Source organism: Ooceraea biroi, chromosome 11, assembly GCF_003672135.1.
Source record: "Ooceraea biroi isolate clonal line C1 chromosome 11, Obir_v5.4, whole genome shotgun sequence".
NCBI lineage: Eukaryota > Metazoa > Arthropoda > Insecta > Hymenoptera > Formicidae > Ooceraea > Ooceraea biroi.
In genome coordinates, this window is record NC_039516.1 from 3,804,849 (window position 1) to 3,832,713 (window position 27,865).

Here is a 27,865-nt window from a genome sequence, read left to right on the forward strand (position 1 = left end):
GATCAACGCGCAATTTTCTGGCACGGGCGAGGGGAGAAGAGCAGCTGTTTCCAGGCTGGATGGAGCGGTGGTGGCGGCGGCCACGACGGACTTCGGTCTGGTTCAGTCTCGTTGCGACCGTCGTGTTGCGAGGTCGTGTCGTGAACCGGTTCGTTCCCTCGGTGAGACCCATACTCGTCGCCACGTGCATCTCCTCTGTTCGTTCTGCCGTTGTCGTCTGTCCCGTGGCCGAATTTTGCCGCCAGTTCCGGTTACGATCGGCGAGAGGACGCGACGACGCCTCGATTAAATTTCACCGTCCGGGAACAGTGTTCGATGAAAGTTCGCGATTATTGGTTGGATCTCCTCTAGGTATAAGTAAGTCCCAATTTTTTTAGAGGCAACACGCCGAATTCGCTGCTGGACTGGCTTGCATGTATACTTCTCGCACGATCGCGTTGCTGCAGAACGTCGGAGCTTCATTCGCGCTGCATAAATTCATCAGCACCGAGAATAAATATTTCCTGATAAAATATGCCGGCTTGAACATTGATATGTATCACGTTAGATTAAACCATGACCGGTTTAAATTGTGATTCGGGGAGCGCTTTTATGTTTTGCGATTTAGATTCTCTCCGAAGCTTCGCGCGTTAAAATAGAAATTATACTAGTATAATTTTTTATAATTTAGTATGATTTTTGTTTGAATTATTTTTTTTAAATCGTGTGCAGTAACTTAATGTCTAATATAATTGATGTCTAATTTAATGTTTAAAACGAAATATTTATTATTTTATTATATACTGCAATATTCAAGGTTTTGACCATTTGAAAGGAGAGTTTAATGGCACCGTACAGCATCACTTAAAATGCATTTAGATTTATGACTTACTATAGTAAATAACTATGTCTTAAAGTTATTTAGTCCTTTTTTTATGGGTGTAATGGCTTTTATGAGTTCACCATCTTCTGAAGGAATTTTTAAAGTGCACTTTCACACAATGCACGTTATTCTTTGTCTCGGAATAAATCTTGTGTATTCGTGTCGAGTTATTCGACTGTAACTTTCGGCAAGCCAATCCTGATGTCACAAAAAAGCGATATAGCATATGCCATCTCAATGGATAGGCTATTCAGGACCAGGAAGCATCCCGAGGAATGTTCATGCTACATTCCATAGAATTTTGAATTTGTGACCCTGAAAAACTAAATATTCAATAAGATTATACGTGCAATAAAATATATTTTATATGGCGCTTACACATATTTATTAGTTTAATAATTTAAAAAAAAGCTCTAGAGAAAAGAAAGGAAAAAGATTATATTATCAGATTTTTGTAAAAAGTATTCGTGACTGACGATCATGTTGCTTCTCAATGTAGAAGACGCGTTGTATATTACATAAAGCCGCGTGTCATACGCATGAAGTACATTTGAAGAGAGCATTGATGCACAGTGGTGTAATTGTAGTATATGGCTTTTGTATACAATAGCGTAATTGTATTATATGACTTCAAGCAATCGGACAGTCGATGACTGCGTTAAATTAAACGCGTATGGCAAACGAATTAAAAAGATGTGAACGCGACGATAGAAGTTCCTCCATTGAAGCTGCAATTTAAAAACACTAACATTTTCGCCTGAAACATTTCGCCAAATAATTATGCGAACATATAACATTTTAATTATTCATTAACAAAGACTTTAACTAGAAGTATAATTATTACATAATAAAAATATCAATTTTTTATATTTTATAATAGATATTTAAAATTGGTATTTTGTTTTAACCGTCGAAATGGGACCACACAGAATGCACTTTAATTTATGTTGTTCTGTAAATTCTATTATAATTTTAATCGAAAGTTTCAATCTTTATAATTCTGATGCTGATATATGAACACGGCGAGAAAAATGTTGACATGACGGCATTTACGCAAGGAGCCAGTGACTTATTAGATCAAGAAAGAACGAACGAATATTATCAAACAGACTAAAATGATTATATGTGCGAGTGCAGGAACGATCTGTATCGCTAACACCCGCGTTTCACACCTAACGCTCGATGACATGATTAACGACTCATTGTGCATTCACATGCAGAAAGGTTATTTATCACAAGTATTTTTTTTCCTTTGCAAACACCTGCATAAACCAACACTAAGTTCGTTGAATGCACATTAATGTTAATTTTTCACGGTTAATCAGCAACGATAGAGAAACCTTTTTCTCAATTAAAGTTCCATTTCAATATAGCTAACAATAAGTGATTGGAATCGTTTTCACTAAATTCTAAGTTTTAGACAGTGAGTAAATTGTTTTAGACTATCAATAAAATTCGTTGAATTGAAAAAATTCTTCTATCTGTTTGTCAAGTTACTTATCTACTTCCAATCTTGATAATTACTTGCGGGGAGGCGCGCGATATATTTATCTCTTTTAAGTAAAAATGGAAATTGACGATTGAACGTTAAATCTTATCGTTTGCGGAATTAATTATGAGAAAGGTCTATTACTGAACTGACAATAAATTTACATTTCATCCTCTATCGAGCATCACCGCTGTATATACGTAAACTTCCGAACGGATCGAAGCTCATCGATGTTACATTGATTCCATATTAATAATTTATGGAATAGATCTAGTGAAAATGGGGTCACACGTGCGACATTCTGCATTCTAAGATATCATGATTGATTCAACAATGATATTTGGCACGATTTCGATGCTGCATGTCCATGTGTAAATATAGAATAAGTCGCTTGGTTGTTGACGCTTTCAGCATGTATCCTTGAACCTTCTCCATTATTTATTTGAATTCGATAATCCAATTTTGTAGTTGATATAACATATATACTCAAGATAATTTAAGTAACATCAATACGACAAATGAATATAAATTTATCCTGAAAACTGTTTGTTTTTCTTGTTCAATATAACTTCGCGCGTAGTCTTAAAATATAAATTTTGCATGTATAGTTCTCATGCATATTCGTAGTTGTAAATTTCTCCTCATTATACGTTCGCATATATGTACTAACAAAGTGATAATAATTGCAACGGTCAGCAAATGTGCTTCTTACCGTATTGACTGCGAAATAGGATATTGCGATATGCGTATTTAAACGAGTTCGTAGCAATTTATTTATGTGGAAGAGAAAAAAAGACTTCTCGAAGTACGCGAGCACGCCAGGATCTGCGTCTATTAATGTCGTTTCCGTTATTCAAGAATGAAATCCGTTCGAATGTGGCGTGCTGAAACTTCACGCCTATCTCCAGCCTAATTACATGCAGAATACCACTTACTCGGGAACTCGATCTGTCAGATGTCATAAATTTTACACAGGAAATGGACTCGGTCCCTCCATATTCGGTAAGCATGCGTTCATCGGAACAGCGTAGCTGTTGATGGTTTAGAAAACTTTGATCGGCAACTTTATGACTTCGCTTGGCGGAAATTGCGGACTCCACAAATACTTATCTATACTTGTACTCGCGAGGAGACGTCTCGCTCGAAATAGAATTTTTCCAAGCTCTGCAAAGTAGTAATCTGCGAAAGGAGCGGTGTGCAGGCTCGTGCAAAACGGAAATCGGTATCAGAGTTGTCCCGTTGGCAGAAAAGTTACTGTCAAATCTCGACTATTCCGCAGCATTGTTCTTGGCTTCGACAATATTGATTTTGCTTGGCCAGCAGGAAAACTTTGCGCTATGGATCTTCCACGAGATACGAATAGCGGATATCCTCGACCATCAGTTTAATCTTTGAAGATCGCGCGGTTCAAGAATAATGCGCGGTAAAACCAATTTTACTTGACACATACATACAACGGATGTTTCTTTAAATAGATATACTTAGTTAACAAAGTAGCATTAAAGCGATATTTTGTAATTAATTAAGATTTACAGACACTTTTGCATTGCATCTTATTATATTATGCGAATTTTATATTACATTATGTAATTTTTATTAATTTCTGTAATTATGTACATTACTATTAATCTTAAGAAAAATGATGCAGCACAAAATAAACAAAGTAAAATGCACGCAATGCATTTACAAACTTTTTGCTCTTTTCTGATCGCACTAATTGTAAGTGGAGACTAAAAAAAAGCGATCGTACGATTCGCACGTATCTTAAATGAAATTTGATATCCTAGATGTAGATTCGTTACGCTTCATGTAGCAGCGAGTTAAAATGTATAGTAGCACCGTAGGTGTTAAATTCCATTTGACGGTTCCCATGGTCATAACTTGGAATCGGACCGCCCATGGTGATCCATTGTTGTGCGGCGTCAACGAAGCGGTAACCATGCTGCTCTTTAGAATTCTCCTAGGTGCTCGATACAGCACGCCGATTTTGAGCGGCAAATTATCAGCATAATTGCTCATTTTATTCACACTTAGAACAAAGCTGAATATTTAACGTTTAATAAATCACCAGCTGAATATCGTTAAATTACAATATTCGTATTCCAATGTAATTGATTCCAATTGAAAGATGAATGAAATGTACATTGTAACGTAGGAACGTGATGATATCGCAACTATTCAATGAAACTTGATCCACGAAGCGATCCGTTGGATTAAAATTGACATGTATGACGTGACAAAATGATTCGTCCAAATAGTTCTGGACGTATATCAGCTTAAAGAGATGTAACACGGCGCTGAATGCAGATTTAAACTGCTTGATGAAGTTTTAATAATGCCTCTCTTCGAATGTTCCCTTGCCGTATGATCGTTTCTCGCGTTCGGAATTTAAAGGGACTTTATGTGCTATATTGTCAGCCGCCGGATAATGCACGTCGTAACTAATGTCCGATCATAAATCATGGAATTTAAACCTCTTCGGATACCGTTCCAGTTATAATTCCACAAGTAGAGCATGCTAATGACATAATGCATCAATCTTTCGCGAAAATTTATCACGTACAAGTGTGCATATGTCTGTAATTTAAATTCCCGTAATTATTTGATAGACACAGCATGTGCAAACCAACATCGCAGCTTAAACATTAACCCATTTCGTCAAAGTAAACCGTTTCTTTTCTATAAATACAAGTTCCTCGGAGATATTTGCCTTTTTCTGGCTTATTATCGTGTCTGTTGATGAATACTAAATAATTCTCCGTCTTTTAGTGCAACTCGGAATTTTCAGGGAAAATCCAGTGAAATTAATACGATGTGGATGAAAGACGAAAGGCGAATCATTAGTTTGCATGGTTGCAATCGTAGACTCACTTTAGACCATGGTGTCTTAAGTACTTGCGGTCTGCAGAACTGGTGGTGAACTTCGTTTTGGCACTGCCCCGGTTTCTTTCTGTGCCTGGCACGAGAACTTGCGGATAGTATACGTAGTTTTTAGACTAAACCTGGAAATGAACTCGCTGGTCTGCGTGTTCCTCCTGGTGTTCCTCGTGGTATTCTTCAGACGGATGCGGGTACGATATGGATGGGGTATATATTTTGCGCCCCGTTACTTTCCTTTTTATTTCGCATATATTCTGCCCGTTCTTCTCTTTCTCATTTTGGCGCGCAAAAGGGCGGCGCAGAAGGCACGCGAATTCTTCCTTTGAGAATCGAGATAGCGAACACACAGGGCAGTCGTGTGTAAGTTTCCTTGCATTCCAAACTCTTGCGAACTAGTTTAAATTTACAACACAGTTACGCAGCGCAATGCTCGTATGTTCCCTGAACAAATTGGTTTTTTTTTCGGGATACCTTTGTGAACTCTGCCGCGCCGGTTCTTCTCTCGCAGAGGCAAATGTAACTTTGTGTTACATTTCACTCGAGGTTCATGTACTCCGACCACTTTCCCTTGACAACGAATTTTTTGTAGAGCTCGAAATTATTTTTCGAAAACAGATTAAACAGAAAATGACTTCGCTCAACAATAGAAATTCAACCAGGAATCGTGTCGAAGAATCCTTTCAAAATACCTGAGAAATGCAATTTTAGTGCACAATTTTGCTTCCATAGTTTGCGTGTATTACAAGCACATAAATATTTAATTTTTAATTTAACTGAAATCTGAAACACGCACACGCAATTTTGTTTTCTACCACGAGCATGTGTTTGTGGGTTCAAAAGAACGACGGCACAATGAAGACATCAAAGGGTAAATCTCTCTGACGTACCAGGTACCAGGGATTTCTCGTTGTGGAAGTTTTATCCCAGACATTCGACAACTCCTGTCACGTAGCAGTTTCGAATAAAAATCGACCGAGAAACTTTTCCGAGAGATTCCCGGCGCCCTACATGCTCGCTATACATGTTGGAAAAACTTTTCCGTGAATGGACCTTCTCTGGTAGAATACCAGTGCCGCGTTTTTGAATGGCATGAAGTACATGGATATGTGGATACACGATAAAATCCACTTCTCGTAAGAAGATTACGCAGGAACGTCAATTATCTGGTTGCAGCGCTGCTCGTCACTGTATGTCTGTGCACCTCGTAAATTGTATCAACGACTGTCGTTTCGATGCCCGTGTATCTTCTACGTCGCTCCGACAGCAACCGTCGTTAAATTTCCATCATATGACGCGATATCGGGCCCGATCGAAGTTGGATATTTCAAGCTCGCTACTATTTTTCATCCGTGCGATCAACATCCCGTTCTTGTCTCTCTTTGCATCCTTCGAGTAAATTATGATCCATTGTCTCTCCGAGCTGCGAGATGTTACGGTACCTTTCCATACATTCGAGTTCTCTTCCGGCTCGCTCAGATATTCTATGTTTCGCTCATTGGCACGCCTGAGCTCGATTTTTCATTTGTCATGCATATTGCTTCTCTTGGTGGTAATAGAAGTTCGCTACTATGTCCTGTTTTAATATATACGACGCAATGTATAATCGTAACACGTTCGACAAGCCGTTCACCCGATACATGGATACATTTTATATGCGGTATCGTTGATTTGTGCGGTGTCCTATGTGAACCTTTTGCCGCAGATAAGCGCGTGCATCGCAAACGTAGATAAGCGATAAAATCTAAGCGGCTGTTACGGCCTCGTGGTACATAATTATTTTTTCAACAGGTACAATAATAACATGTTTACGGTACTACATGTATATCGACGTGCGTGATATGCACTTCACGTTACAACATGTGACGTGCATATAAGACGCACACGTGGAGAAAGATATACGAGGAATGGACACAAAGTGCCTCACAACTTGTTATCTTAATTATAATATTATCGAGGAATTCCCTAATAAATGAAAACTCGGTTCATCATAAGCGAAAATATCGACGAAAGCCATTATAACAATTTTATAAGTATACCTTTGTCAAATTAAAAATTTATCAAATTTTATTTTTATCAAAATAATTCTGTAAGCACCTCTTAGTTTATAAAACGCGCTTCTTTCAATCATAAGTCGTGAAGTATTGATGGTTCGACATTTTCGCCAGATAAAAATCAATTTCGATTTTATCAAGAAGCCTGTCACTAAAAATTGACGTTAAAATCTCGAATCATCTCGAGGACACCGCGTGTAACTTATCGGTCGCAATAAAGCTTCGACAATATTTTATTTTAGCACATGACAAGCACACACTAAGCATCTCCTTCGGGACTCCGAATATAATATGATCCGTGATATTTCTTCTCGGGGCAAGAGGTCACAGACACTAACGTTAAGCACAGACTCGATCGATATATCACACACGACTCGGAGTATCCGCAATGCCCGGGTCTCCCAAGATTGGGAATGCTTTATAGTCTTGTTACGACGCTATCCATGATGATATTTCTTTCCGTCCGATGAATTGAGCAATGGATTCGCCACAATCCTTTTGTCGTTTGGATGCGATATTTTCTGCGTGTCCTTCGATTATACATCTTTCCTTCAGTTTTAATTCTGTCACATGCGAAGAAAATCTTGGAATCGTCTTTAAATCGATGTATATAAATTGAGAAAAGACGAAACGCAAATTAAATTCTGCGCATAAGAAGTCAAGTGCGAAAGCGATGATATCATGCTTCTTAGATTTACCGGCTACATCATCAATTTGTACCGTATAATTTTAGCAACAGTTCTTCCTCTTTTCCTTCTTCTCTTCAATCGGATTTGTTCATCAATTCCGTTCTTCCATCAAGATTACATCGTTAGATTGCACAGTGTATTTACCGAATAAAATAGTTAATGTGCGCGTGACGAAATTGTTCGGTATTTTCACTCGCGCTCGCCTGCGGCGTGTGATATATGTGTCTAGTTAACGTGCATAATGGCGCATTATCGCGCAGCGCGCCTTGTTAATACAGATTTATTGCTGAAAGTCTGCGAAGGAAAGGATATCGCTACTTGCCGCGCCGGACACGTGCGGCTTAAAGTAGCTTTTCTGCATACCTAATTGTCGTATGCGTAAATGCAAGTCCCAGTTCTCGGTATCACTAATGCGCCACGATCCAGCGTACTATTCCAGACCACAGAGTGCCGCTGAAAAAATAATTAACTAACAAACGTACAAGAGAGAATCGCGAAGCGACTCCCACCAAGCTCACACATGCGATCGATGATCCAATGATTTATCCGCCGCGGTATTATGCACCGCCATAATCCCTCGTGAGACCTCTGCTCGAATACGCATCTATAGTTTGGGCTCCCTATCTGGTATATCAGTGCGACATGATTGAGCGTATCCAGCACCGCTTTCTCCGCCGGGTCAGTTTTAGGTTGCTTAGACCGATGAACTTTTTTGACCACGATTATGATTATTTGCATCGCGAATTGGGCTTGTTATCTTTAAGGGATAGGAGAACTCAGGCGGATCTGGTGTTTGTGCGGAACATAATTAGCGGTCGCATTGATTGCCCAGATTTGCTGGAATGCATCGGTCTGCACGTCCCTGGTAGGACCGTAAGGCGGGCTGAATTGTTTCATGTTGAGTCTCTTCGTTCATCGTGTGGTTACCATAAGCCATTAAATCGTCTCCGTATTGCTGCGAATACATTTTCCCCATATATTGACTTTTTTTATGCTTCTCCTAATGCGATTAGAGCTGCTTTTCCCCGTATTAAGATTCAAGGTGGGTGATAACAATGGTTGTATTTTTTGTATTGACCACTATTGTGGGACTGTATATACTGGACTATCCTTGCAGTGAATTTACTAATTAATGGAATGTCACTGCCCATTGATTTGTACCGCAATCAAACAACATGTTTTTTCGTTTTCGTTGTATCACGTGTCCGTTGGATTCTATGTACTCTTCATCTTCGTCTTTTTTTTTCATTTTCTCTTGTAATCTACTGTATACTAGAGGGTTTTTCCCGTTTAATAAAATAAAATAGAAAATAGAAAATAATCGTAATTGACACTGAACAATCGTCGAGTGGATCTCGCTGTTTGTCAAGGCGGATAGATACCTCGCGATAGCACGGTGCGAATTTATCCACGCCCGCCGAAGAGATACGTCTCCCTGGAAGTTATCTGCCTAATTAATATGCAGACGATTTATTAGGCGTGTCAGCCTGACGACGAACTAGTCAGTGGCTGCTGATGGAGCACGATGTCGTGCACACGCAGCGAGTTCTCTCTCTTCCTTTCTTTCTCCCTTCTTTTCCCTTCTCTCCTCTCTTTCTGCAGGTTTATGCACGCTTGCACACGCGGATACGTCTCCGGAGACAGTCGGACACTGTTCGCCATCGCTATCGCTGCGATAAGCTTCCGTAAATTCATCGTTTCGGCTGACCGTCGTCTGGATTATCTTTCTGGAGCCTGTACCTACATGATCGCTGCACGTTTTAATGCGGGCCGTTGAACGCGTCGTCGCCGATTTATGCGGCACTCTCGATGAATGCTAAGCAAAACGAGCCCGAGCGTTTGTACGCGACCAACAAGTAATCCCTTTCTACCGCGAGGCGCGATATGGGCCAAATCGCGTCGCTGGTGAACCGATGCGCGCGTGATATCGGAACCGAACAGTTATGATACATGAATGTATCGTATATCACGAGTTTTGATACCTATTTGTTTGCTCAAGGGAATATGTCTTTCCGAAAAATGCATTGCACGAAGGACTAGCTGAATAAAATACAATTATTCAAGAAATTTAATTATTATTAAAATAAGATCATACTTCATCAGAAAACTGCATCAGCCTCTCGTTTATTTAATTTGCTATTATAATCATCGGTATCGCCGCACAAATCGTCTTTGGGCAATCATCCAATTTTCTTCTCGCGCGGGATGACCGTGTGGCTTAAAAGTGTTAAGGCTAATGGCCACGCCGTTAAAACAGATTTAACTCTGGATCAGTTGGTCATTATCTTTAGCATTGGTGGCATTCAATGCGGTTGTACTGAGAGCTCTCGTAAAAGTACCGTGTCATGCACGTTTATCGGATCATCAACATACATCGTGCTCGTGACCTTACTCATGATGTTGAGCTATTTCAGTAGAAAAAGAAGTAATTTAATGCAGATTTGACGCTCATATCGACTGAATTGACTTAATTGTAAATTCTACATACCTCTTCACCAGTTTCAGTCGCAAGAACGTTCTGCTTTGCGCAACTTGACAAGATACATTAAAATATCATCTGGTCAAAGACAGTCGCCACTCGAGGGCAAAGAATTTTTCATTGCGTTGCAACAGCAAGTAATACTGATCAATCCAGATTCTCGTGAGTTAATGAACCCATGTGAATGCAATTTAATGACGGATGAAGCAATTCCGGATTGTTGCTGGAGCCTGGACTCGCATTTCGCCTAAGTTACCATTTCGACATTCTCTCAATCATACATCGCGCTGTGTTATCGTACGTACACAAGCGCATACACACGAAATACGAACATTCAATTATCGGTAATGCAATTTTTGCCGGTGCACGATTTTACACACGGTCTCGCTCCAGAAACTGCAGGGTCAGGATATCCTTGCCATAAAATGCCGTTTTTTTACGAGCGCACTCACGTTACTCGCTTTGTACCGAAAATAGCCTTTCAGGCATTATAACAGCGCAAGACGGTCCCGTACTAAGGATTTATAAATAACCCGGGTTAAAGTTGCCGCTGGATCTGGAAATACTCCACCTATCGCGCTTAAACTCGCTCGTGAATTTATTTCGGGAGTCACGGAAGCCTCGCGTTCTCAGAGGCGAAACTCATTAAAGATCACCGACGACAAAACAGCCTTCTACTCAATCCGCCCCTTTTGGCCTCGCGCGTTGCGTGCTGAAAGCGGAACTCCGCACATCGGTGCATCAGCACATCGCTGTATCTAGACCGATCTGCAGCCTATCGCGGAAACAATATTAATACTAGATATGATGAATTAAGCACAAGAGTATCGATCGGTTGGCACGTCTCTCCTGTTTACTGATGAACCGTTACAGCTGGGAACGTCCCACTTGATACGCATTTAGATAACAATACAATGCATTCGAGCAATCTCAAAATACATATAGATATTGGAAGGCGATAAAAAACAAAAATTCGAATAGAGGAATAAATTATTGTGCTGAAAACGTATCAAAAAGCTGCGTGACTTGGAATTTAACGTTGTTATATCGCAATCGTCTTAGAAAACACCGCGTCCAAAATTATAACGATTAATGATCAAATTTATAATATTAGGAGTGTGATTTAGTTTTGAGGGTTTTGCAACAGATGGCTGTAGTGTCAGTTTGTTCCAATAGCTGTTTCCGATAACTGTTGTTTCTTACAGTCTTGACATTATCCATGACATTTAGTAGCATTATAGCAATAGATGCAATAACAGTCGTGTTTGTATCATCGTAAAAATGCAACTTCCGAAACAGCATTTTCGACATGCGTTGCTTTTGTTTTTTAATCAAAAGAAAACTGCGGCTGACGGTTATAGAATTCTTGTGGAAACTTATGGTGATTCTGCCCCATCAATTAAGACGTGTGAATACTGGTTTAGACGCTTTAAAAGTGGTCATACTGATGTGAAGGACAAAGAACGCTCGGGACAACCAAGAAAGCTTGAAAATGCAGATTTGCAAGCATTATTGCACGAAAATCCAACACAATCCACTTCAGAACTTGCCAGAGCATTAAATGTTGATCGTACAACAGTTACCAAACATTTACATGAAATGGGAAAAATTCAGAAGGAAGGGAAATGGGTTCGACATCAATTATCGGAAAGTGCCATTTGAACATTTGCATTTCGTTGATCGCCAAGCAAAAAAAGAAGTCTTTTGTCTCGGATTGTTACTGGGGATGAAAAATGGATCTATTTTGATAATCCCAAACGCAGAAAATCATGGGTGGATCCAGGCGAACCATCAACATCCACTTCGAGACGCAATATTCACGGTTCAAAAGTAATGCTCTGTATTTAGTGGGATAGTGTACTATGAGCTGTTAAATCCGCACGAGACTGTCACGGCTGATCGTTATCGACACCAATTGTACAAGTTGAAGCAAGCATTGGACCAAAAACGACCACCAATTGCGAGTAAACGACGAAAAGTGATTCTTCTTCGTGACAACGCTCGACCTGACGTTGCGTTATCAGTGAAACAAACACTTAGAGCTTGAATGGAAGTCTTACCGCACTCCGCGTATTCTCCGGACATTGTTCCATGCGATTATTATTTGTTCCGGTGGATGCAACACGCTTTAGAGGATACACACTTTGATAATTTGGAAGAAGTGCGAAAATTCGTCGACGAATGGATGAACTGAAAAGAAGAGTGATTTTATCGTGGTGGAATCCATCTCTTGCCAGAAAGATGGGAAAAAGTTCTAGAAAACGAAGGAAAATATTTTGATTAAGGTATTCATTCATTATCATATTTAAATACATGCGTTTTTGAGCAAAAAAAACCCTCAAAACTAAATCACACCCCTAATATAATAAAAAACGAATTAATAGAACTACCATGTAAACAATCAGATTCGTTCCACTCGCACAAGAGGAAATATCGCGGAATACATATACCGGGCGACTGGGCATTCTTGCTTTCTTCCCCGCTTATCTTTCTGCGAGCTGTCACCCTTCCTGTTGCACGCACCATTGTGCGAGCGCGATGTTCATCGGAGCAGTCGTCGTGGATCCGAAAATCGGAGGGGCCAGTGTCCGCCCTATAAGGATGACGTGGCGAGAGAATATTGTTTGACCATACGTTACCGAAAGGTTGGTCAGCTGTTCGTGACGGTCGCGGACAGCGAGAAGGGGGCCAGGCGCATATACCCCGATTGACCATTTATCAATCGTCGTATCAGCTTCATCGAGTGCAGCCGATCAATGTACTGCATACCCCGCTGCACCCCGGTGCACAGTCGATTCAGCATGGGATGGAAAGCGAAACGACGGCTGCCGGATAAAGGGATACTATTACGGTTCTCCGGGGATAACTCGTGTACTGATGCAATCGTGCATCAGAGAGGAACATAGGTAAACGATTCGGTTCACGTACTACGTTCGGTTGCTGCGACTACTAGAATACACAAGAGCACCTCGCATAATTCATTGTACGATTAGTGAGGCACACATTCTTTTTTGCAAAATATTACTATTGAATTCCTTCGTGATATTAACTGTGGTCTAGATTTACCTATCCAAACGACGCAAAGTTTCCTTGCAAAATCTTTTCCAGTTCACCATTCGCGCCTACGGCGCTTCTAATGTAACGTATGTAAAGTGCAAGCGAAGCGAGCTCACTTATTAGCCGTGATATATCATTCCAACGCCGCTAAAAAAAAATCAGGTAAAGGAGAAGAAAATCAGAACGCTCCGTGAAGTGCAGGGATCGTGCCGGATGTGACGCATTTCTCCGCGCGACGTGATTTATGGTAGACCCATCTATATGTGTTTTGAATGGCTCATTTGAAAATTACACGCCATTCTCGCGTCACGTTGATGCCGACTACTTGGACGTCTTGGAAGCCCTCGCGTGACCCAGCGTGCCCCCATGCCGCACCACCATCGTCGGTCTTACATCGGTCTACATCAGTTTACATGACGCGCGCGCTGTACGCAGCGGCCGCGAAAGCTCGCGATGCAAGTCCCGTCACTCGACACGGCGCACTTTTCGGCCGAATCGTGATTCAGCGTTCTATAGACGCGCACGCTTCTGCAGGCTGTTAAACCGGCTCTTCCCGGAAGGGCGCGTGTACCTCGGAGGCCAAAAGTGATTGAAGCAAATTTGCACTTTCCCGAGGAGCAGTACTGCTAACATTTTCGACTCGCGTCGTGAATTACACAACGTGAGCGCTACAATTCCCGCGATACATAAAACATAACTCATCTTTGACATTTTTATCAAAATGTTTTTGCATGCACCGTTACATAGACGATCCTGAAGCAGTATCATTCACTCTCCGCGAATGACCTGCGACGACTTTGCATCGTTGACAGAAAGGTATCCGAGATTAAGGGGGGAGCCTGCTTTAGAACGTTGAAAATAAGGTATAATTTTACGAATTTTTTTGGAGAAACTATACAGCGGATCATTATAAAACTTTGATGCATTTATTAGTACATGGTTAAAGATAAAAAAAATTATTTTTTTATTTGAATATATCGCCTGTAGAGGTCGTCCTGGAGGCATCTTAGTGCAGCCGGCATTGCAAATTGGTGAGCATTCTCCTGCCTCCAAATTTCATCCAAACTGAAAAATTGAAATATTTTCTTGTTATTTATGAATTCTCATCATCGATGAACCTTTAATATTCATAAAAACATTAAGTTAAACAATTATTTTTGCATGAAAAAGTTCAAAAACTTTGCCTGAAAATCGTACTTTTGTGTTCTAAGCTCCACCATTTTGGCACTTTTCAACTTTTTTCTTCTCTCTTTGGTTCATCGACGATGGGGATTCATAGATAACGAGAACATATTTCAATTTTTCAGTTTAGACGAAATTTGGAGGCAGGAGAATGCTCACCAATTTGCAATGCCGGCGACGCGGCTGCACTAAGATTTCTCCAGGACGACCTCTACAAGCGATATATTCAAATAAAAAAATAATTTTTTTATCTTTAAACATGTACTAATAAATGCATCAAAGTTTTATAATGATCCGCTGTATAGTTTCTCCAAAAACAATTCGTAAAATATACCTTATTTTCAGCGTTCTAAAGCAGGCTCCCCCCTTAAGGTATCTGAGTAGGCTCGGTGACGTCGAGAGGCAAGACGAGCCTAACGCCACTAACGAGACACTAAGCCCTATCCAGAACGAATGCGAATACACAATCAAAATTCCGAGGACTCGAATGGAACTCGATTCTCTTCTCGATCCGCTTCTCTGGACACGGAAGCCCGGTTGATTAATATCTCAGACTGCTCGCTGACAAGGCTGCATAATAGCTCGTGCTCCGGAGTTAAATGTCACCGTCCGATTCTAGGTTTGATCTGTCGCGTGCAAAGGTTGCATGCGCAACGTTATTCCGATCTGGGAATCAGACGGCCGTGCTTAACGCTAAATGTGTGCAGTCGGCATACGGACTAATGCCTCTCGCGTCGAGTTTCACCGATTATCCGACGTCCATGGCTATGTGTAACTATCACTACTACGCTCGTATCGGACTCGGTACATACGTAGATACTCGCGAGATGCCCGATTATGCAATCTCGCGCCGGTAGTCCACCGGCGGGCATTGGAGTCTCGCTGCATATCCGAGAGCTTTAAGGACCAGCTATGAATGCTTACTTAATCCGACATCGCGTACCGTACATCACCGCGCCCTGTGCGATTTCTATCTTCCGGATATTTACATATCTTGCGAGCGCGTGCACGCTAAAGTACACCGTTCCGTTACGATGTCTCGCCGGAACATCCCTGTAAATTGTGCAACATTTATTTATATCCCGCGCAGTATTTATGTCTACAGGAACTAGCAATCATGCTGATCCCCGGTATGCGCGGATTAACATCGCTTTAGAGAGATCAGGTGGAGAATTATCCGGTTGGTTAACATAAGTTTCGCAATTTTTGCAGTACGCAGCGCTGCGCTAACGGGCCATTAACATTATGGCACTCCATCAATTATAGCGTATCGAATTTTATCGTGACGGCGAGGCGTGTAATTTCTGGTGTCAGTGGAGCGTGCGATCTATCAATATTGGCGCCGGTAAGGATAACTACGCGCGCGAATACACGCGATGGCGTGTATGCACGGGATACATATCGCTCGCTCGTGCGAGATGCGAATTGCGGAAAGTAGTTTCGCGGGGAAACCGATTAATCGCGTTCCTGGACGCGCGGCGCGAATCGCGGAGGCTCTGCGGCATCGCCGAGAGTGACGAAGTTGTTTTCACGCCACGATGATCGATCATTTTCAACGCCACGAGCGAGTTACGGAACACCCCGTCGCGCCGCGCATAATGTACGTGGCTAATCGCCGCCGGTCGTTTTATTGGCCGTGATTTTAATTTCACTTTGATTTTCACGCGCCGCTACATCGCCGGCGGTACATCATCGGCTTAGCTTGCTTGTTTTCTGCTTAATCAAGCTATTAGGGGCTAAGAGACTCTCAATAAAATAAGTCACTTATGAAAAGTAAATTCCTCCTAAAAATTTTACCCAACGTAGTCGTTTATTCACTAATTATACAGGAAAATAATTGAAACTGAAAAACCGATCAAGAATCATTTGTGCATTTATCTTCAAGTGAAGAATAATTGCGATAAATATGTGACTAAATCTGGAAATAAAACTTATAAAATGCTCAAGAATGTGCTGGGCAGTCGAATTTTAAGCGGATAAATTCGGAAGTAATTAAACACCTGAAGTAAATTCAGTTAAGAGTCTTCAAGAATGAATGATCGTTTCTCCGAAAAGAGAACATATAAATATTAATGCGAAATTATTTTTAAATTAACCCGTGCGGTCAGAATCCGGATCTGGAGTATCCCGAGGGTAGTCGAGCACATTCCTGCGACGGTGCGACCATGATGAATCAATGAAAATGTTGGCGCATTCTGAAGCACCTCGGTTTCCGGACAGAAGAATAAATATTAGCTTATACGTCAGGTTTCTTTCGCGCATCTTCAGATTGCCGTGTATTCTCCACATCCTCTCTTCGCATCTTTCGTACACGACGCTTCGTACGTATGTATATAATGCTGACGTGTAGCACTCGTGAATTTAATCTGAAATGCATCGCACGTAAAGTGCAGTGGACGCGTGAAACAGTCATAAAAGCAAATATTGTAAATTCTCGCACATGCTTTTTATTAGTGTTTTGCCGGCGCGTTTCGTGATTTGTAGGTCCACCGATGTTTCGACATTACCAACGGTGTTGAGATTTACGAGCGCCTTTAGGGCAGTTCAGGTAAGAAACTGCGAGTCAGGTAAGTACTCGTGCGAGATAAAATCGAGAAATAAATGCGATGGGACGAGTTCCTGCAGCAAGAAATTCTTCCATGAACACGAATTTGTGTTGTATTATCTCGGTAAAAAGGTAGTGACGTGTTGTGACGTTTACGTAAATGTCTATATTCTACGGTGAAGGATCGTCAATAACTTCAGCGCCGCCCTTCAGGTGCCATACCGGCGGCAGAAGGATAAGCCGAGAGCGTAGAGGAGCACAAATGAGATGAACGGCGAGAGAGGATGCAGAAAGAAGACTTTGAATGGTGCTCGTCGAGGGGAGACAAGAATTTTCGTAGCAGCTGAAAACTTTCTCAGAGTATCCTGTCGGTTTTTGACGTTTCACGTCCGAAGACTCAGACACCGGAAGCAATTCGGATAAATAAATGTTGAACGGGGCATTCTCTCTCTTCCTCTCGTGTGTGCTCCAGTGCGCTTCCTCGTCGGCACGAAAGAAACACCGGCGTTCCATATTTGATCGAAATATCAAAGAACGGAGATACACCCTCCGAGGAAACTGAGAGAAATTTTGCCGTTGCGTATTTCAACGTATCGCAACGCAAGGGTGATTGCGTGCTTATTATTCCAGGATTTCGTAGCTTTATAGCGCTTCGCCATATACACCCCGCGTAAACGCACCTTCGGAAAGGTCCTTTAAATCTTTCTGCCGTGAAATTACTCTGCGGTGGCTCGTCATTACCTGCCCTACCGGCTCCCTACGTGTAGCTGCGTGCCCATGGTACGAACGCCCGTTAAAGTAATTACATGTACGCGCGTTAGTATCACGCATTCTCACATCACACGCGCGTATATCATAATGTCGAGGAAATATAAAGTTTCATTACATTTATAGGTTTCCTTTCGCGTTTTTTCCCAAGCTTTTCCATCTAGTGATAATTAACATGAGAAATGTTTAATTTTTTTTATTAGGTGTTAGTTTAACTTTAGTACTCACGTATAATTGTATATTTTATTTTGGCAGCTGTACTATAGGAAAAAAGGGATCGCAGTATCACTTGCTTTGTTTTCTCAAGACAACACCCACAGAAAAGATTTCTGGACTTAATGCTATTACTCTTTAATCTATCATAAAATAAGATCGCTATAGCGACAATCATATTTATTATTGAAAAGAAGCATATTTTAATCTTGAATAGAAAATTCTAAAATTTAGATTAAAATAATCTTAGTGCTATCTCATTAATTTTCTCAGAAGGATGTAGATAAAAATTTGTAGCAAGTTCAAAATATTCTTGATTTAAGAATATTGTGAGATCTAAAAGACATCTTATTCTCGTAAGAGAATTTGTAGAATCTGCACAAAACGGCCAATATTTATGTGTTGCAATCGAAAATCGGGAAAGTGTTTCTGTTATTTACAATAAATAAGTGCAATACTCTACAAGAAATATTAAAAGATATGGAAATGTCTTATCTCGAATCTTATTTCTCAAGTAAGTATATTGTATATACCTACTTACATTTCCATATCTTTTAATATTTCTTGTAGAGTATTGCACTTATTCATTGTAAATAACAGAAACACTTTCCCGATTTTCGATTGCAACACATAAGTATTGGCCGTTTTATCCGAATAAAGGACGCAGAAGCGCCGAGTCGACGAGCGACTGTGAGAAAATGATGCGTCGACATCGACAAAGCCTACTATAAAGTGGCGCTAATATCAAATTATTCTACATACAAGAATATATAAGCATAAATTTGTACATGTTACTCTTGTCTCAAGACAGTAAGACAATCTTATTTAATTCGAGAGAGAAGAATAGAAATTACTGATTTAAATTAAAAATTGTTTTATTTTCATATTTTTTATACTTGTAATACGATTAAATTAGTCAAGAATATTTTTCGTCTTGTTATCAGAAATCCTTTCTGAGGGTGAAGAGATCGTTGCATGCAATCTGCACGGATCCCAACGTTTCGCCCGAAGCAAACTTTTGAACATATCTGGGCCCCTCGACTTTTGTCACGCTATTCTCTCCTCGTGCACGTGAATTAAACACGGCTCCGGCTACAACCGTGACCCGAATATTGTTAGCCCCCTTATTTGCGTTTAACCGTCTTTTAACTCGCCAATGACACGAACAATACTTCGTTTGAACCTTCAATGCAGCGAACTAAACGCGTTTGCGTGTAGCCGGAGAATAAATGCGAGCTAAAATGTAAAGCACATGACATGACTTATTTCCTATAATTAGAGCATGATATGCGCGCGCGCTATTTGTTTCTCAAAATTTCACGTGAAATTGATTGCGGACAATTGAAAAATTAATGGCACCGAGAGCAGCGGACATTACCGTCCTATTTTAATGTGTGCCGATTCCGCGTGTCAATTAAGACTGACGTTAGAATGGCCTGGCTGTCGCGACGGAGATGGTTCCGCGCGAAATTGAACACGTCGGAATCAATTACGCGGTTGGCTCTGAAAATAATTCACTTCCGAGGGCGCGCTGCATTATACGTCCCAACTGTCGGCGTACAGTATCCATTTGTCTCGCCGTGTGGTCAGCTAGTTGCAAACCTGTCCGATATCGAAGGCAACGTCTCGCCGACGTCTCTCTACATCGACCCACGTTCAAATGACTTTTCCGCTCAGAGAATCCTCTCACGCGCATTGACAGGTGAAACTAACGAGGGAACTGAACGTTTCACGCTGTTTATAAATACATCAAGTCCGATTTTGCGAGCACGATATCGAATCTGAATTAATCAGCTAAATATATGATAGCCATTAGTCAGGCTACTTAAAACTGGGAGCATATATATAGCTTTTTGAGAGCTTTAAAAGCTTAAAAATAGTTCACACAGTTCGCGATGTTTCTGATGAAAAATTCAAATAAGAATTGGAACGTTGTAGTAGACTGCACACGATACTTTTAAAAAATAAAATATTCTTTAAATTTGATACTTTTTTCTTTAGCACCTTGTATGTGGAGTACCATTATGGTCAAAGATGAACACATCCTGTCGATTAATTCTCCTATATCTTACAATCAGTGGCCGCGCTGTCAAAACGGGACATAAATAAATTAATGTAGCAACAGTGCAACACTCGAATGTCCCACGTTGAATCCTTCGAGCTACATCACTTTACTGAGCTAAGAGGAGTTAAGAAAGACATAAATGTCGAGATGAAACTCGTGGGAAAGCCATTTTCACGTCGTCGAGGAAGAGCGTGCTTCGCGTTAGCATCGCTTGCAGAATGCACGCCAACTCCTGCAACGATAAACAGCTTTGTTTCGTGATATGAACGGAGTTCTAAGAATCACGGTACTAAATGTTTTGTCACGTGTATGCGACGATAACCAGTCCCGACTCACTCTCGTGGGAAAATCACTAGGAATGCGTGAGAACAGAATTTTTATCTTTATTTTATGTTTTATTTATGTTAATAGTTTACCCGTTTTTTCCCCTCATTTTCAGAATATTCAGACGCACCTACCTATAATATATTTGATATCTGCACAAGAAAGAACCAATAAATAAATTTATGATAACTAATAAATACTGCAGACTCTCCTTAGAACTACAGCATCGTTGAATAAGATTACGACACTTGACTGTCACTTAAATTCATCTTAACCGCATCAATTAATCCCACGCTGCAATATGATATCTTGGCTTTTAATGCATGATACCATTACGCCGTCACGTCGAATTACATTTAATCGGTTTCTCCGTCTATTACTCTCACGTGAATCCACGATATGTACATATATAAGTAATAATTTTTCTTATCTTCTGTTCTCCCTGTCTTATTGTCTCCAATGCGTTCTTCATTCCCCTGTCGCCCAGGGGAGGTACGCGTTTAAATCTTGTATCGCGTTTTCTCGCGTATGTACCAAATGCCACGTAAGATCGAAGAATTAAAGATAACGCGTGTTCGCTAGAAGCAGAAACGGAACCGAGATAGCCGGGATGATTTCCTGAGGGATGATGCACGCGACGCACGCACGAAGATACGTGCCCGTTCGTGATGAGAGTCGCCTGAACCGAAAAACGCGCGCATTTATTTATGGTGCGCGATGCTAATTGCGACCCCCTAAGCCAGCGGATTCGCGCCGCGGGAAAGGGGACCCGCACGAGCGGAAAAGTGGCGACTTAAGTGGATGGCAATTGCTTTAATTGCGGTGTGGAGTTTTATCTGCCGGACGGTAGCTCGCAATTATTATCGCGCGATTAACCGACCGACGCGCTGCCTCGGGCTTCCCGTTTCCGAGATATGTATGTACATTCGAACGAGTGCGCGCCGTAATTCTGCAGTACCAGACGAGATAATCGCAAGGAGGAAAGCTCTTCTTATCGCGTGATAATTGTCACAGTGGAAAGGTGGAGAGAACATTTGCCAGCAGGCCCCGGGAATTTACAAGCTGAATGATTACCGCGTCAGTAAAGTGTCAGTAAATATCCACGGTATTAATCTCTTACGTAACATCCGTAATGTAATCAATGTGCCTATGCAAAACCGGTGAATTACAGAGAGGATTGCTTTGAAGCGGAAATTCAAACCCATGTTAGCGGGTACTTACACAAGATATTTAATTAACGTAGCAATTTGCTTTTCAGCTATAATTGCTAATCTCAGCTTTAGTATTACGATTCTATTTAAAAAAAACTTTTTGGTAGCGTCAGTTAGTTCCTGTTGGATCACATCGTAGAATCAAAGCTCAAACGAACTGACGGCTGATGTTTGCCTACTGATCCATGTATGGTTAATTAAGAACAGGCACGGCCATGCCATAGTCTGTGCTATCCCTCGTGTAATCAAGAATATACCTGTGAAAAAGTTTGTTCGATATTACGGATAAGGTTCGGCGCGAACGAGCCAAATGTTGACGGTAGGGAATCAGTGGATTGCTGAATATTACTTGCTGCAAGAAAAGATGTAAAGCAAGCAGAAGTAAGAGAGAGGGAGGAAAACTGTGCGTGACAAGTATATAGCAAATTCAACGTAATTTTCTATACCTGTAGAATACGTCTAACAGGTAATTTTGCTCTAATGGATTTAATTGCTCGACCGCGATCTAGCAATTAACTGAACATGAACGAATGCACATAAACTCTTATGCCTCTTTTTCCTTACAACGTTCCGCGTAACTGTGCGGCTCGTGGAACGACTCTCTACGTGCACATTAAGTCGTGTCAAGCTGTATATCTTAATTATATGGCATATAAATTGTCTTATTAAAAGATCGGGTATATTTCATAATTTATAAATTATTATACCATGGTATAAATTTATGTACAAGTCGCAAAGACAACATTCGCAGCGCATTATTACCCGTTTGACATTTTTTGAGATTCTCGATTCTTGGATTTGCAACCTGATTTACGTTGACTGTTATTAGCGTTTTGTTCAGAACTGCTACGATGTTAGATAAAAAATTCTTCTACGTTTTTACGAAGCTGCAAGCAATTAATATTTTGTGATTTAATAAGTTCTAAGACTTCTAAGAAGCACTTTGTCTTTTGTATCAACTTCCACGCATTTATGCAAATTTTACGAGCATCAGTCAAGGTTAACGTAATTACTTAATCAACTTCAATTGCCGTCATATTCTTTAACTGAAATTAAAATGCTCACAATTTTTGTGATACCAATGTTATTTTTATGAATACGCGTTTCAAGCAAAATCGAAAAACGAACTTGATTCCGAGAATTTGATTCTGCAGTCGTCAGTACGACACGTGTGCCAAAATTGTCTGCGTAGCAATAATCATATGCATAATCACATTATGCTTGAGTGTTCATTTCCTGTTGATTCCGTTATGTTATTACGTAGTAAGGAAAAATTCTGTTGAAGTAGAAATTCTTTAATATGATACGGTGAATACATATCCTGAAGTCGATACGATACGAGCGTGTAAAAAAATATATATCTCAATAATTATGAAGACCATTTTATCTATTGATTATTGGAAATGTATGACAAGATTTCCTCGGAATGTATTAATAAAATATTAAAGTACAAAGACGTGTCGTACAAAATCAGGAGTATTGGCGCTGAAATAATTAAGACCCGCGGATTTTCGCGAGTCGCGCGCTACGTGCACCGGATGCATTCATTGAAAACGTCTCGTTGTCTTCACCAGAGACATCTCATCCACCCAGTTCCTCGAAGACGCACTGTATTTTCCGTTAAGGCGCTATTTTCTCCAGCCGCTTTGCTAATGCCACATTCATACGTTAATGCCGACGCAGACGATGAAAGAGGAAAGAAGCTACGCTACGTACGTGTACATGTACGCACGTAGACCGAGCGATTCGAAGAGCCGTCGCGTCGCGTAGGCTGATAAAGCCTACGCCGCCAGGCAGTCTGGCATTCTCTCTCGTACTTCTTCGTCCCTCGTTCCGTCATTTCCCTCGCGAGAGTCTCTTCTGCCTCTCCACTCAGACTCGTCTGCTGACTGTCGGCTCTGTCCCTCGCTCTTTCCCGTTTTACGTCATCCTCTCGGACGCGACGTGGATGCTGCAGCAGTCTCGCGCGTTGCCCTCCTTCGTCATTAATTACGCGTGACCGATTATCCATTACCTTGCTGCGTCAAGACAGGACGCTTATCGAGCTTTCTACGCCTACTTCATAATCCCGTCAGCATGCACACGCTCGTGCCTCTGATTGTGAAAATAATTCACGTCCTTCTGTGTCTTTCTTAAAATCTTTAACTTTTTGTGCACTAAACAATTTCCTTTAGTACGGCTTAATAAAATTTCAGATACTGTCATCGTAGTGATGTAACGGCACGAGGTAAAGTGCAACTTACATTTTTATCAGTTATTATCTATTATACATATAATAAAATATGAATTTAATGGTAATCTGTCAATTACACAGCCAGTTAAAATCGGACAAAAGAATTTTACATTCGATAAATATCACAAATGAATTTTAAATGCATTGTGCCGTTTTCCCGCACTTGCTATGAGAAACTTTTAAACTTTCGGAATTATCATTCGATTCGCGGACGAGTGCGCAGCGGAATCATCGAGCCGTTAAATCAGCTGATAAAAACATCATGGGAGACATTTCGGCGGTCGTTTCCTCTCGTGCTGACAGTCCTGCGTTCCGTAATTTCCGATTTATCTTACTCTTGGCTCTTGGTATCTGTTGTGTAGAGGGAAGAGAGAGGACTGCATCTTTTTCTCCCCTTTTCCTTTTATCTCATTCTTCTCGCGAACGGAGCACGTTCATTCATTCGGGGTCCTCGAGTTTCCGCTCGGGATCTAGTGATACGATCTCGATCTCTCCTCTCGTAGCTGTTGAGACGCGCCATGCTCTTTCTCCCTCTTTTTTTCCTTTTTCTCTCTCTTTCTCGCTCGGAAATCTTTCCCTCGAAATCTCGTCGGTCTCTCGTACGAGAACAATAACCGCCCACATGTCGCTTCATACACGTAGCATCATACGTGCGGTGGCCTCGTCGTTTCTCATCTTCACACTCCACACTCTCTACAGACGGTCGTTGGAAACGGCTCGATGCCATTTTCATCCTTTTCTTCGTCCGCGACCGTCTTCGATCTTCGACCGTGCTCGCGTTGCAACGAAAGGTACTATTAATAGAAACACAGATTGCAAATTACCATTGCCTTGAGGCAATATTGTCGAGCGGGATTAGACAATGCTTGCCAGATCTTTTGTTACCAGTGGGGCAATTTGCGATACATCACTTGCACCGTGTTTTATGACGAGATAAGAGGAAACGGATATGATCTCTATTCCCGCAAGTTTTATTTCAAGCTCTCGTTATCCGTATCTACAATTTAAATATCTGTTTAAAAAAAATCGGAAACTCTGTTTAAAGAAAGACATTTTTTAAGTTATCGCACGATACCTCCGAATTTAATGTAGGTTTGTAAAGTATCCTGCAGATACTGATACCGCGTTTCCATGTTCCTGTTTCATATTATGCTCGCGGAGCGGAAGGTAGCAGATTGCAAAAGCATTTCTCGCACGTACTGTTTAGCGGAATTATACAAAACAGACGGACGCGCAAATTGAAGCGATACACAAATCACGTCCGGCACGTTCGAGTAATTAACCGACGAATATGTGCGGTATCAAAGCGGTCGCAGGAAGCAGCCATCACGATCGCCAATGCACACCACGCGGATATACATGTAGACACAATGCGAGACAGGAAACATTCCTCGCGTTAAATTCGCTCAATCCGGTGTGCCCATTTCGACTGTGAAATGTATTCTTCTTGCATATTCGCTATCGTAAACTTACATTTCGCTATTCATATCTAATTCCAAAAATTACTCGTCAATATTTCACACCGTTGGGCTAAAAAAATTATCAGAACTTAAACAGTTTACTGTGACAAATAGTTTGTTATGGATAACAGAAGTGCAGCTTTTTACGAAATCTCTTTGCAATATCTTTCCTTGCAGTATCATTATCCTTGCAGACGGCGATTTTCCATGCAATTTAAGAGCAACAGATGCACCGGCGTGATCATTTAAGCGTACGTGCGTAACACGCGTACGTGCACGTTACGCGAAGTCAAGAGTATCGGCCATGTGTGCACGTGTGCGCTCGTTACATTATCTGATTGTGCTAAATTCAGCGCGCGTTCGTTCCTACTATTCCACCCAGGAAGTGACGTCAGATATCGCGCAACATATGTATACCAAACGCACGATCAGGATTTACGCGTGTCGGCGCGGGAGGACCGCTGTAACGTGCCGTTCTTTTGAGTTTGTTAGGGATCGATTCTATTACTCGCGCATTCCGCGCCTCGTGATTAGCTCTTCAACTTTTGATACCATGTCCGAGTAATATAAATTACTGACATGATCTGCATAAATAATTAATAAAAAAATAATTAAAGTGCATACTTATGATTTTTTATGTGATCCAATCTGGAAACTTACTGGAATCGAAATGGAAGAATATCTCATCTAAAATCAAGCATTGCCATAATATAAAGTTATTATCGTAAAGTTGATGAAAATAAGAGACACAATATTGTGTCTAAAATAAAGACTTCGAAAGATTAAACTTCTGGATTTCTTTGATGACTTCAGTTGCATCATCGATATACACTTAACATCGCGACCTAATGATCGATCATCGATCTTCGGGCCATTATAAAGACTTAAGAACGTTTACCGCAATAGCAAGATTGTCCGGCGAAGAAACGTGATCGTCATCTCCGATGATGAAGAAAAACCGCATTGCGAGAAAAACCGCCGATCTCGGTGCACGCGCAATAATCGCAAATCGTTCGCAGACTTGTTATTTGCACGGCGAGCCGCGGCGAATCATCCAATATTCGCGCGTTCCTCGGTATCGCGAACTCGAGAACGAGCGCGATCCACTCGCAGCCTATCATCACGATGTCGATTGAGTATCCTGAAAAGCGGCGGAGGTTCCCTCACTGGCGAATGCCGATGCCGACGAGATTCCGCTTGGATACCGGTAATATACGAGAGCGCGATTATTTAAACGGGAATAAAAAAAACTCGCGGTCTGCTTTAAGCTAACAGGCTGCGAGAAGTGGAAGAAGGCATTCCGGAGATAGAACTCTGAAGAAATGACTACTGAATTCTTATTCTCCCGCGTTCAGAGTTTCATTTGTAGTTATCTGTAAGATAGAAGATCGGTTCGCGTTAAATAAAATCAGGATATAATTGGAGCAGTATATCCGTTTTACCTGCTACTTTGTATATGTACATACTAAATGTATTTAAAGGTTTTATCGATGATGACAAAATGTGCTTGGAAGCAATGTTGCGTTGGCAACCTTGAGACATTATTTATATACTTGCTATTCTCAGATTTAGTTCTCAATGTCTTATTCGTTTTCAACGTCAGACTGGATACCTTGATAATCCTAATCGATGAAAATCGTGTTATTTACACGGAATTTTAGTGCGGTAAGATTAATAATTTAAATATTCTACAACGGTTGCGCTTATTCTTATAATCCCTTACATACTTGGAATTTTATTGGATTGAAATATTTTACATGATCTAATTTTTCTCAGGCTGAGAGATCGCATCATTGTAATTTCTGAAAATTGTAACTTCGCCTGGGCGATCCATTGAATCCGAGAAGTCTCGTTATGCAACCCACGCTCTTTCCAGGTTCTTCGACGCTACGAAAGCATTCGCTTCCTTGGAGCATTCGACCTACAGATCGACCTACACTCTACATGAACGTGTCGCATCGCAGGTTAACACGTAAATACGCGCGTGTAACATCCGTTTGATCTGCAACCCACTCGACCATATATAGCATACATCCCGCACGGCCGCCCACCCACAGCAATTTCCAATATACGTGAATGAATTACGTCGGCGAGAAGAAAATGGACGAGGTGGACGCGAGCTGCAGAACGGTAATCGAATTCGAACAAGGCGTACGAGCTCTTTATTTTCTGTCAAACCACGTGAAATATTACTGGAGCAAGAGCGTGTCCAAATTGTACTGCGCGCGATCACCAATATCGATCTCGCTTTTTCACCTACGCCCGAAATCGAAACAGTAGATGGTCCCTTTATTGCGCTTTCAGCTATTTCAATAAATCTTTCTATGCTCTTTTTTTGTCACTTTTATCATCGGCTA

The 27,865-nt window shown here is 41.1% G+C and overlaps 2 protein-coding genes across 2 annotated transcripts in view; both read left to right on the forward strand.

Moving 5' to 3' along the window:
- The first annotated feature begins 36 nt into the window (after positions 1–36).
- On the forward strand, positions 37–27,638 carry LOC113562885. The gene is made up of 2 exons (XM_026973539.1): positions 37–351; positions 27,385–27,638. Exons 1-2 carry the CDS (start codon positions 60–62, stop codon positions 27,507–27,509), a joined length of 417 nt encoding a protein of 138 aa, XP_026829340.1. The 5' UTR covers positions 37–59; the 3' UTR covers positions 27,510–27,638.
- The window catches only part of LOC105288155 (extracellular sulfatase SULF-1 homolog), a 64,916-nt gene continuing 37,275 nt past the window's right edge, over positions 225–27,865 (forward strand). The window contains exon 1 of the mRNA XM_026973814.1: positions 225–357. The gene's annotated coding sequence lies outside the window, so the exon portion shown is untranslated. The remainder of the gene's footprint in view (positions 358–27,865) is intronic.